Here is a 13,662-nt window from a genome sequence, read left to right on the forward strand (position 1 = left end):
AAGACTAGGAATAGGTATAGCGATGTCCTGAAGAAACTCCAATGATAAATGGAAAATTTGTAATCCTGATTTCTAGCTCACTGTATCATTCAGGTGACGCATGATCTGTATACCTGCAGTTTCCACCATGATTATGCCAGTATTTCTTGCGAGAAATTATCCTTTGCTAATAATTGTCAAATCAAAAAATAAATCACTGCCCACGTAGTTACTGAACCAGCCTAGCAAAACACTCCACCATGTACACTAGAGATGTCCAGTCAACAGATATCTAGCATTTTTCTTCATAGTCAATGAAATAAATCAAAACGTAGTCATTATTCCCTACAGAAAAGACTACTATATTACAGGAACCTTTATAAGAACCGACGGTTGCATACGAACTAGAATGATCTAAGAACATCATACAAGATGCACATCTTCAGATTACGCCCAATAACAGAATGAAGTTGGCTCAAATTATGTACGCCTTCAAATAAAATTTAGAGCCAGAAGATGCTAAAAAGACCGCTGTCCAAAGCTGTCAACATCCCTAGTTAGTTCAACACATAAATATGACATCGGATAATGTATGTACAATCCTTCCCTCCCCAAGTGGCTGCACTATACATTACATAAAAAGTAAGGAAAGGAAAGAGGATAAATTTAAAAACAAAGAATCTAGTTTAATAGGAACAATTGCTCCCTTGGCTAGCAGGAATGTTTGAGCCATCCGATTTGAGAAAAGGGCTTAGTGAACCCGGAAAAGCACCATATGTGTTCTGTAGGACTTCATTTTGGTTTGTTTGCTGGCCAGGAGACTGCTGTGAATTTGTGACTTGTTGTTGATGTTGTTGCTGCTGCTGTTGCTGTAATTGATGAACTGCAACATGGGGGCTCTGCTGCTGAAGCTGAAACAAATGTGAATTCATGGAGATTGACTGTCCTGTCGCTAATTTTAGTCGCTGAACCTCCTCGCTGAGAGCCTCATTTAATGCTAATTGTAGCAATAACAATCCAAATAACAGTTAGTACTGAAAGAATTGTGCCGCTAAGACTATGGATAGTATAGAGAAATCAAATAGATCTAGGAAACATAGTAGCTGACCAGATCATCCTGCATTGTCAAAGATTCCATTTTAATCGATGCTTTTGGAATCGAGTTTAGATAAAAATCCATCATTCAAAGAAACTAAATTAGTCAGAGAGATGAGACAAATTACCAAATTAACAAGCACTCACATCAAGATTCGCTTATGAAGTAGTTCACGTTAGTTAATTTGATGCAAAATCACACAAAATGCAAACTAATGGGAAAACCCAGCAACTTGTTAGTTGTGACAGCGTCTACTGTTAATTAAGCATTGATTAGAATATATTGCAAATTACTGTATAATGAATACTCTAAATTTGGCATGGATAGGACACTTCAGGAAAACAATTGGCATAGTGACACGTAGAGAGTGCCAGTTGAAAGTTAAACAAGTGACACTTAATGTTTCCTTAAATCTAACAAATTAGAGTAGCACAATACACTGATACCATTTAATACAAAAAGGAAGCAGTCATCTGTAATTTACCTGTGCATTCGAACATTTTGTTTTGCCTGGTGAAGACTAAGCGAGTACATAGGATTAATCCATTACTGATAGAAAATGAGTAGATAGAACTATTCCTAATAGGTTTTGGAAGCTATAAACTTATTCTAGGTAATGGATGTAAGTCAACTGACCAGCCTATGAACTTAAGGTTGCCCATTTGTATAGAACTTGAAATACCCATAATTAGCCCAAGGCTTGCGGTCTCCGCTGAAGCATATTTGGCATCAGAAGACAGATAGATATGCATGAGTGCTCACTGTAAAGGCAGCTCCAAATAATAAAGTAACAGGCTATGCTTTTATATTTCCAGCTTAAGCCTAAAAATGGAGTAAAATATCAGAACTGAACCAAAGCTTGCAAGGCATAGAATTGAGTTCCCCCCAGCTTTAATTGGGTGCTTTTTATTCGCCGATGTATTTCACTGTAAGAAGCTGATATTATATAGTAACCATGTTGGAGTATATACTGTTCTTTCGACAAACTTGTATTAACCTGAATGATAACTATCATTCTTCACATTTATTCTCCTGCTGGACCATTTTCACTATGTAACATGCATATGAGCATAAAATCAAATGCCTCTGAATGATCAATTTGTTTTTCTTTTGATAATGCTTTGTGAAGAATTATGGCACCTATTGAGATGATGTACAACTCTAGTCCAATTCATAAGTGCAAAACAGCATATGAGCATAAAATCAAATGCCTCTGAATGATCAATTTGTTTTTCTTTTGATAATGCTTTGTGAAGAATTATGGCACCTATTGAGATGATGTACAACTCTAGTCCAATTCATAAGTGCAAAACAACCCTACACAAACATTATCGAATTGAGTGCCAGTAGTTTATCAATATTTCGTGAATAAAAATCGTGTCACTTTCTTCATGATATGTAAAATTTTACAAGGAAAGAACATTGGATTGGGTTTTCTCACATCAAAGTATTAGATCACATATCTGATATGGTTGGATATTTGTGCATCTGAGTAGAAGTATTGGTTGCAATATTGTATAAAACTTAGTGAAGAGCACTAAATTTGCCTTCCCTAAAACTTATAAAAGCATTTGTGTTTAGATACAATCAATGTATCGATCCAAACAAATCAATTCTACCTGTAATTGCATATGCACTGAGCTTGCCTTCTCCAAAACTTTCGAAAACATTTTTGTTAAAAAATAATCAAATTAACAAAAACTAAACAGCTTAGTACCAAAACTCACAAAGCCTTGCATATACAATTCCTTCTCAAAAAGATTGATTGTTCAAAAAGGGAACCCAAGTAGTCCAAATTAGATAGATAAAACTCAAAATACTGTTCAGTGTCCAACCCAAACTATGAATTACTTGTGGTCATGGAAAGCATCATTTTGTATCCCTCCCTTAATTAAATTTTCTGTCTCGCCCTTGTTCTCACCCATTTCCCAGATACCATTTTTCTCATATTCTAAATTGCTGTTCTTCAGCAAATCAACTGGTTAATCTTAGACCACATTCTAATCATTCACAAGCCTTAAACTAATTTCTTTGTTTTTCTTTCCCTCTCCTGTTGCAGTTTAATTCTTTTGGCTCATAATTAAATATACTCCAAAGGTTTTTCCCTAGTGCATAAACTGCCACTGTGTACAACTAGAAGCATGAAGGCACTTAAATTTTCCGTTAGCACTGTTCTTTATAATTTTTAATCTGCCTGCCTCCCCATAGGCAATCCTTCAAGCATACATGCTAAAACATCCTTCACTTCCGGTGACAGGAGATAACAACAAATACCAAAGCAACTTCACTCATGATATCCCTCAATGAAGCTTATTATGTTCTCGTAGAATTCTTATGTCATTTTCCACTTTATATCACATCTGCAATCAACACTATATTCTGTCTTTTGCTATGCTACACTATGTTTTGGGATGGAGGGGAGGACAGAAACAAGTATATAGTATGGGGAAAGGAGCAAAATTTAATTGGATGACACAGTAGAAGCAGCTAATTAAAAAAAACAATATATGTATTTTATATGTACACGTATGCACATATCCATATCAAAATTATTACATTGTCCTGTTCTTTTTCAACTTCAATCTCTAGATGTCATTTGACTAATAAAGCTTCATTAGTAGCAATATTAGCTATTTCCATTTTAATGTAATGTCTGAGGGTTTCCTTATCCACGATTTGAACTTTCGTTAGAAGCATTATTACTATTAGTGTTTTCCACCTTAATTGAGTTTTGAGGGTTTCCTTGTCCATGATTTGAACTTAAACCACAACTTTGATTTAACCAGATCAGCTAATGTTTCTTAAACTTTGGAAATAATGTGTCCTTGCACTGTTTTTCTTTACTTTTCCAAGCAAAATTTGACTATGATTTCTTAAACAAGTGATTTCCTTATCCTTGTCTACTATAACTTTATCAAAACTTTTCTTCACGTCCTACTTCTCATGTGATCTTGTTCACAATGAACTGTGACATCTTCTAGAATTGGCACTTTATTTTTAACTTGTGAGTCACGAATTGTCACTCTAATTCTCCTAATTGATTTTTAAAATCATTTGTCATGTTGATGATCTTTGAATTTAGATTGTAGGTTATGCACTTTATAACAAGTCTTCTAGCATTTTCAAGATCTTTCATTTTCTTCACTTGAACTTTGTTTATTTTATCATTTATGATGATTTTGTATTTAAACAATTGATTTCATGAGCAAGGAACTTGATTTCACTCTAGAAAACGATATTTTTGTTATCTTCCTGAAACAATGGGAATTATGTTGTTGGCTTCAACGATTCTGCACAATGTCTAACAACCTTTATGAGTAGCCATGCATTATTGGTGAACAGTCTCACTTATCCCTTTTCACATTTGTCGATAAACCAGATACTAATTGTCGTGATGGCTTCACTCTCATTGTCATAATTGTTGACATGGACACAAACACATTTTCAAGGTGATTCTCACAAGCAATAGCAATGAAATTTTGAAATATTTCAAGGATGAAATCATCTCTCAAGTTCTAGAATGACTAAGCATATCCCAACTTCTATGATATTTCTAAAATGTTTATCCTCCTTCCAAATTGGGGATTGTCTGTCCAATCCAACCCTTGATGGCTTCCAACTATAGTCGAAATATTTCCCTCATTATATGTTTGCTTTAAGTGGTGTTATTCAAGTGATTTCACCAACGTCATTAATAGCTTTTTCTTGGTGTCTTAATATCTCTAGGTTTATTAGTGCATTCATTGTTGGACACAATGCTTTTACACACAACGTCATCACTCCACCATAGGTAAATAAGTCTCTACTTCCTCCAAGGTATTAACTAGTTCATCTTTACACTAAAGTGGATCTTCGATTGCATTCCAACTTGCAAAAGCCTTCGTGTGAGTTGATTCTCGTCCATATCCACCATTTGATGAAATAATGGAAAATAAATTTTTTAATAGGGCTCTTTATTTGATAATTTGACTTGAAAACTTTATAATTTAAGATCCAAGTGACTTAAACTTCGGAGTTTGATAAATTTAAATTGGCAAGCTTTTTAAAACTTTGGGTCACAGCTTCTATTAATTTCTTGGCTCATCTCTTAACGCTTTAACTTGACTTGAAATTAAGATACCTTTTAAATCTTTCCTCTTAGCTCTTTTCACTTCCTCATTTGGAGGAGTAGATAGCTTCTACCCCACTTTGTATAATATGTAATAATTACCATGCTTTCATGTTTGTAATTCAATATAATCTTTCATCGCTTCATTTAGAGCAAAATCTTTTATTTCGTATGTAAGTGTTAAAATTAATTAATTTAACTCTGATGCATTTTTTCATAAACATTATTGCTTTTACAAGAACATAGCACTTGCTAATGATACCTACTAAAACTTCAAAGGGATATAAAAGGAACAAACAAACAAACAAATTATTAAAAAAAAAAAGGTAAACAAAACAAAAAACAAAAAACAAGAAAAAAAAATGAGGAATGATCTAAAAAGAGGTCAAATATTATTGTTAGTATGTGTAATGTCATCGAGCATTAAAGTCATATATACCTAGCTACCCTCCATTTCTATCATCTTGACTATGAAATAGTGCGAAACTTCTAAAGAGATTTATTTACTAAAAACTTTCTTAATCTTTTTTCTAAATCTATCTTTATTTCCTACATAAGTAGCGTATCCTACACTGAGTAACCTCCATTTATGTTCTATGCCCATATTCATTCTATCAAATTGTCTTTTGCATGATGTATTGCCTTATAACAATGATATCAAAGGAAAATACTCTACATGATGACATTTTTCCATTAGGGCCACCTTTTAATGATCATTCCATTTGGCAGTCACCATTCCTAGCCTAGTAAAGGCATCTTTCTCCTTTCTAAATCTATCTTTATCTCTTGTGCAATCTTTACCTTCTATGCAAATACAACGTCTTGCACCAAGTACTCTCCCTTATATTGTAATATATATCTCTTGTACCATTCTTCATTCTATTCAAGTCAATGTTGTAAGCGTCGACATCAGGATAAAATCGGCAATGGTCCGAAAAACCAAAATATCAAGAAAATATCGATAAAAGTCGGCAAACATCGGCAAAATTAAGATAGCACCAATATATTGGTAAAAATCGGCAAACCTCGACTAGGCCAAAAAATCGTGATTTTGTGATTTTTTCAGAATAAAATCGGGATTTTTGCAACAATAATTCAAATTGTTTATTCCAATATGTATTGCTTCGTAGTAATAATATCAAATGAAAATAATTTAACTAAACTCTCTATAAATGACCACTTAACTTGGTGAGCACCAATCATAGCCCAAGAAGATATAATTGATTCCCTAGTTATCAACACTCAATTTTTTTGAGAAAGACATCAATGCTGCAAAGTATGATTAATAGCCAAAAATGACCCTAAGTGCCACGGCTAAAGTTGAAAACGCTATTTGGGCTACCTAACCCAAACAATAATGTATTAAGTTGGACCTAGAGTGCCCTCAAGGCCAAATGTGTATTCGAAAATGTTACAGAACCCATTGACAAAGTTGAAAACTTGGTTTGGAATGGCTAACCCAAACAATAATGTATTAACCTATGTTGCACGGGTTCCCGAACCCGGGGGTGGGGTTCTCGAACCCGTCCCGGGTTCTCGAACCCAAGTACCGGATTCTTGGATGGGTGCTTCTGAGAAGAACCCATAAGAACCGGGTTCTTCTATAAAGAACCGGGTTCTCCATTAAAAAAAATTGGGTTCTTTTGTCTTGACAGGTACGAAGAACCCTGATGATGGGTACTTGGAACCCCAAAATCGGGTTCTTTGGAGTTCATTTTAATTTTAATTTTTAAAATTTTAATTAATTTAATGGGCTTCCCCTAATATTCCAAGTAGCTAGTTCTGCATCTTTCGAGAGGAATTGGAGTACTTATGTCTTTATCCATTCAGTAAAGAGAAATAGGTTGGGCTCAAAGAAGGCAGAGAACTTAGTGTACATTCATAGCACACTTTGTCTCATATCTCGAAAAGATCTCTGTTACAAGGAGGGTCCTTTCAAGAGATGGGACCAATACACAGATGATGTTATGTGTGTGGGTGAGGAGATACAACCAGATGGCCTTATTGAGCTACCTCCAGTTGCTATGGATGAGAAAGAGCCTCGAGATGAGAGTGATTCCCCTACCTGGAAAGCATGCTAACTGAAGATCTGAGTGATGTTGATGACATGGCTTGAGGAAGCCATTGTTCACTATTAGCTATTTTTATTTTAGTACTTTAAAATTTCCTAATTTTTTTTTGGAGATGCCTTAAGGCAAATTTTGAATGTAGAATGACAATGGACATATATCATGATTCTTATTAATATGTAAACTCCAATTCACACTTGATATAACACTAGAAATTTTGAAATTTCATTGTGAATGTTGAATGTTCAATGATGTGCATGCTTAAATATCTAAAGTTTAAATCACAAGTATTTTAGTTTTCTTGTTTAAAGTTGAAAAATATACAATTTCACATATATTATAATTTATAAAATATAATATTTATATATTATATATATAAATTATAATATACCCCCGACGAACCCACGCACCCTGTTTCAAAAAATGACGTCCCCGTTCCCGTCCCCGTCCCCGTACCCGTCCCCGAACCCACGTTTCCTGGCAACATAGGTATTAACCTACAATCCCTGCAATGCCATATGTGTATCTAGGAGAACTAAGGCTTATAGCAAAACTACAAACCTACAAACAATTACAAGGGTTATGCCAAAGGACAAAATTAGATGGTTGAATAAACAAGATCTAGAGATCAACATCAAAATAGAATATTTTTTTTGTAGGGGATCATTGTCTATGCAAGTTTTTGGTAGAACCAAAAAATAGACTCAGTTTTGGCTAGCTGACCCAAACAATACCTTTAATTTGTAATACAACTGTTCTACATCATACAAAGCAAGCTCTACCCTTTCAATTACGAACAGTAATACAAAGAAAAATCAAGCAAAAGTAAAAGGCACATAGGAGGGGTGGGAAAACAAAGGCCGAGTTGGTAACTCATGCATCCATGATTGCTCCCTCCTCACATGATACATCTATACACTCAGGATATGGATCCCCATCATGTTGATCCCTTTGACCATGGCATTTGAACATGAAGTCTTCTCCCCATCGTACCATCATTATTCACATAACACCTATCGATTGAATGCTGGAGTGAGGAAATGTCACTTCCCCTTGAGTTGGAAACACCTAATAGGGTTGTCTTTTAACCACTCCCACCTAGGAAGGAAACACCATTACGAGTTCAAAGCCCCAATTTTGGAAGGGAAGCCTTATTTGAAGTATTAAATAGCCCTTTACATTCAATATTGGTTCACTTAGATGCAAAAAAGATTATGCTACTTGATGATTGGTTGCCTTCACTAGACTTTGTATTGTAATTGTTAGGTGGTTCCGCAACCCAGATTTTGGGCACCCTACCCACACGTACCCAAGCCATTTCAGAAGTATATTAACCCCCGCAGGTGAAGCATTAAGAGCCATTGGACTCCAAGCAGCAACAGAGCATCACACACACCCTTGGGCACCACCAACACCTAGAGCGTTTTGGTGATTTTACCTACATTTGATGACTTTTGGGATGATGCCCTTGGACCCAGCATGCCCCCATACTGGCCTTAGCACTTTGAGAGGGATGGCAACTGATCCAAGGCCCAGATGAGGATAGTCTCACCCGTTAAGACATGGGAGGGCTAGCACCACCTTGGAAACCTTCAACATTGGAGCATAGATTGACACTATGGCCATTTGGAGGCCCATGAGAACCATCATGTTGTGTCTCCAAACTAGATTTTGGGACCACAGTGAGCCATTCACTGATATTTGAGGGATGACCCATAAAGGATGAATTTTAGATGCTTCTACATCAAGTTTGGCACCTAGAAGCACCAACACATGCCTATTGGAGTTCAACGCATGGATGACATTAGCTTTCTATGCCCTATGATTCGCACGTGTGGGCAAATCACTTGAATTTTGGTCTAAGCTAGTGGGTTGGTTCGTAACCCAATGCACCATTGTAATTTTACTTGAGATTTAAGAGCTTTTAGGCTAATTAGACATTATGCCTCCTCATATAAATAGAGGAGAGGATCATTTTGTAGATCATCATCACTTGGACTTGTGATTTCAACCTCTTTCTCTAGCGATAAGGTGTGATCAATAGAGCGAAATTTTTCTTGAGCATTTGTTCTCGTCTTTGGAGAAGTCACTTCGGATCAAGAATTGGATTGTACGTGCATATAATCTTGTAAGTGCCATGTTTATTGCAAATTTTTTATTTCATATCTAATGTATGGAAAAAATTGGTGATCTAGTGTATCTCTCTCTCTCTCTCTTGGGCCCTTTAACGCTAAATGGCCAAGCTAGGGCTTGGTGTGAATTCCTAGGGAAGAGGAATTTTCGGTGTTGGAGACTCTAAACATCAAGAGGATAGTGGTTGCCATAAAATCCCTCCTTTTGGTGGGCATTCACTTCAATTTCGTCCATAATTTCCTTTGCCATAAGGTAAACCCTAATTTGTCTTTAACTTCAACTTGGGGACTTTTTTAGGGTTTCATGTTCCTTGTCCTTATTGAAATCCATTGCAAGAAACCCTTTCTCCTTACCTTGACCTTTGGTCATCCTATACCTTAGAATAACCATCATAGGTGACCTTATATCGGGACGACTCCCATTGGTGAAAGTCCATAAAAAGCAGGGAGTTTTGGCTGTGGTGACAATAGGCCATTACCCCATTGTTGTCACTTGGTCTAATAATGGCCTTGTAGGGTACCCCTCTCCAAGACTTGCTAGATTATGTGGCAACAGTGCCCAAGGCCTTAAAATAGATGGTCGACCAAACAAGATCTAGGTATTAAGGTCAAAATAGGAAGCTTCATATGTCAAAGTTCATAATCTATGCAAGTCTTTGGTCGAACCCAAAGAAGACTTTTTTGGTTGGTGACTAATTATGGTCAGTTTTCCTATTAACAAGAGACTCAATTGAGGTATTGCACCCTAGATGTCTTCTATGTGTTGGAGTTGAAACACACAACTACTTTTCTAGTATTGCCCGCTTGCCAAGTCTACCTATTATGACTGGGTTAAGTCTTTCTATGCTCAATTCCTACCAACCTTTATATTGTGGAAAGTAACATTATCGAGGGATAAACTCCCACGAGCTAAGAAACTTCAAGCTTCGTAGCAGCTAATAAGAGTGGTGATTATCTTTTTCATTTGTTACAAAAAAAAACAAATGAAATGATGCCTTGTTTAATCACACACCCTACCAAACATTTCCCTTGGTATGACAACTCAAGGTTACTTGGGAGTGGGAGTGAAAACGGGAGCGGGAGCGACATTTTCAGAAGCTCCCGATTTGGGAGCGAATCCCAAAGAGTTTTTTATATAATATATATATTTTGTATATTTTGATGCATATATGTCAACAAAAACATGTAGAATGATGAATTAGATATACAAAAAACATATATTGAACTATATAACAACAATAATCTAGAAGTTATAATCTTCATCAACCACGTCCCCAAGTTAGTAACATACAACATATTGAGTCTCATGAAGAATCATGATTTCATCAATCTTAAAGTTTCAAGCTTTCAAAATTCAATATATAACATTTATTATCATTGATCACCATAGTTATACTTGTAAGCTAAGTGTAACCATTACAACAAATAATATCTAACATGAAATGAAATGAAATGAAACAACTTTCAACTTTCACAAAGCATCATATTCATAATTCATTACCAATGAGCTATAATTACCAACTTCATACTTCAACCTTCAAACTTAAATTGTCATATATTGTTTACAAAAAATATCATAATAAATATGAAAGATTCAACAGTTATTAAAACTACTAGAAATTAGAAAAGACGAGTAAATCTATCATCTATTGCTTCCTCTTGCCACCATGAATAATGTCTAATTTCTGAGCAGGTTGTGGTGATCTTCTAGGAGTCTCCTCCGGCACAATCCCACAACTAGAACTAGAAGGCACATGCCCTCCACGTGAGGATGTACATGGAGGCAGCGACAACAAAGGAACAAGACTTAGAACTCGAGCACTGCTACTGGATGGTGGGGGTGGCATGGTTGTTGCTTCATCTTCCTCTCTCATAAGTTCTGCTTCCAATTCTTCAAGATGTATGGTGCCATCCTCCAAATTATCGTCCTCTGGGTGGTTGTCCCAAATTTTATATGTTGAATCCTCATAAGCCCGATCATAGTAATGACTCAACAACCTCAAGTTGTAGTGCACATAAACCAAGCTTTCTGCCCGGTTTTCATTGAGTCTATTTCTTCTCAAATTATGTATGAAGCCGTAGGTGCTCCAACACCTCTCTGCAGAAGAAGTATTTACAACCTGTGAGAGAACTTTTTTGCCAATTTTGGCAGAAGTCCCATGTTGCCATATGCTTCCCACCATGTGAGAGCATCAAATCTGTCTCTATCTTCCATTGCATGCAAAGTGTAGGAATTTACAGGGTAAGTTCCTCAGAAAGAATACCAAAAGGACACCGCTCACAACCAGATCACAGATCAATACACCAGTATTTTTGACGTGGTTAAAACCCTCAAAGAGGGAAACAATCCACGGCCTGTCCCAACGTGGGTACTACAGGCAATTTATTAATCAAAGAATGAAAATTTACATAAGCTTCTCTCATGCACGGATTACCCGAACAATGACCCTCCATGCGCTTTAAATAGAATTCATGGACCAATCGGGTGTCAAGCCACGGATCAAGTGTCGGTAATACCGAGGAGAGAATTAACCGTCGGATCACTACATATCGTGACCGTCGGATTGTAAGTTACAAAATGTACAACGGTAAAGAAACACACTTTACCTAACTCTATACCTAACTCTACACTAGACCAAGTTGAACTTAACTATATCCTATGTGTCGGAATATGAACCAAACAAACCAGTGCAACTGAAGTATCTGCCTAATTCAAGACGCAAATTAGCACATTCCTCCCTATCAGGTACCAACTTGTATAATGTTGCCATATATCCTGTAGCTACCTCTAGATCTATATGGGGTTTGACCCTAGCCCCACCCAAGTGCAGGTTGGCCCAACCAAGTTGGAGAGTAGTATTTTGGCGTAAGGATATACGCCAAGGCATGTAGTGGAACATTAAGTTTATTCCACCATGTACACACACAGTTTATTCCACCGTGTACACACACAATTGTGAATCAGTGTATACGAGTTGGGATCATCTTTCTGAACAATATCTTTTATTTGCCCCAACATGGTATCCATTTGCTCATACACCTCCCCAATCATTGGTTTATTTGTATCTGCAAAATGAATCATGTGATAAATGGGCTTGTTGAATTCTAATACTTGCCTCACACGTGCCCAAAACAGACCATCAAGAGCGGTCTCCTCCACCTATTCAAAACCTTACTTGTCAATTGTATTTGTAGCTCTTTCCTTTAATACCTGTTAGTGTGGACTTGATACCATGCTAGCCAATGACTCTCTTACCTTCAAAAGGCGCCTGAAGGTGAGATAATAGCTAGCAAATCTAGTCTTCGCAATCTTCAACAGCTCCAATCTTGAGTGATTGCAGAAAAGCCCATGGGTATTACTATGATTTGTAATAAATTTTATCATTTGTTTGCCTCTCTTGTATAGATCACCAATCCATTTGTATCGTTGGTTTTTGTTCTTAATAATATCATGCATCAAAAGGTTCATTGTGTGAACCAAACACCCAAACCAAAATATGTTGGGATATTTATCCTCAATAATTGCTCCCGCTGCCTTACAATTAGCAGCATTATCAGTGATGACTTGGATGACATTGTATGGCCCAATACGTTCAACTGTTTCAAGTAATGGTTCTGCAATGTTGATGTCGGTCTTGAACTTGTCTGAGTAATCATATTCTGGAAGAAAGATGGCACCACTAACAGACACAACAAGAACACTTATCAATGGCTTGTCTTTTACATTTGTCCATCCATCAGATACAATGGACACCCCATGCTCAATCCATGAATTTGTCATTCTATTCAAAGAATGTGATATTTTTGCTTTTTCATGATCAAGCCCAACGGCTCTAGCGTTGTCATACCCGGGGCTCTTGTATCCTTTAGAGGCATCATTTATGGCAGAAACCATTTCATGTCAATAAGGTGAGAGAAGAACATTGAATGGTATCCCACATGCATAAAGAAACCAGTAAACTTTTGAATCCACGTCATTCCTACACCCTTCATCAAGGAAATCTGATATGGTTCTATGCCTTAAAGAGATGTTTGGTGACCCTGTGCCTCCATATCCACTGCCATAGGAAGATGTTGAAGGAGTTTTTTGTGCATGTGATTGTGAGCTTGGTTCAAAGAAACCCCTTGATCTTTTAGATTTGTATTGGGCTTCCTCCTCTTCCCTTGTGTATTGGCCTCTCTTTGTTGCTAACACACGTGTACAAGTTTTGATTCCTATTTGTTTATCTCCATCCCATGGCCTTTTCCTGTAGAGATGCATTCTGGCACAGGTGTATG

General features: G+C 36.6%; 1 protein-coding gene across 1 annotated transcript in view; it reads right to left on the bottom strand.

Moving 5' to 3' along the window:
• Positions 1–255: 255 nt before the first annotated feature.
• The window catches only part of LOC149141939 (bZIP transcription factor 29-like), a 69,026-nt gene continuing 55,619 nt past the window's right edge, over positions 256–13,662 (bottom strand). Inside the window, exon 4 of the mRNA XM_089447842.1 lies at positions 256–976. Coding sequence (XP_089303968.1) covers positions 666–976 — 311 coding nt within the window. The 3' untranslated portion in view covers positions 256–665. The remainder of the gene's footprint in view (positions 977–13,662) is intronic.

Source organism: Pinus tabuliformis, chromosome X (genome assembly GCF_031772625.1).
Source record: "Pinus tabuliformis cultivar Carrire ecotype Pingquan chromosome X, CPIR1, whole genome shotgun sequence".
Taxonomy (NCBI): domain Eukaryota; kingdom Viridiplantae; phylum Streptophyta; class Pinopsida; order Pinales; family Pinaceae; genus Pinus; species Pinus tabuliformis.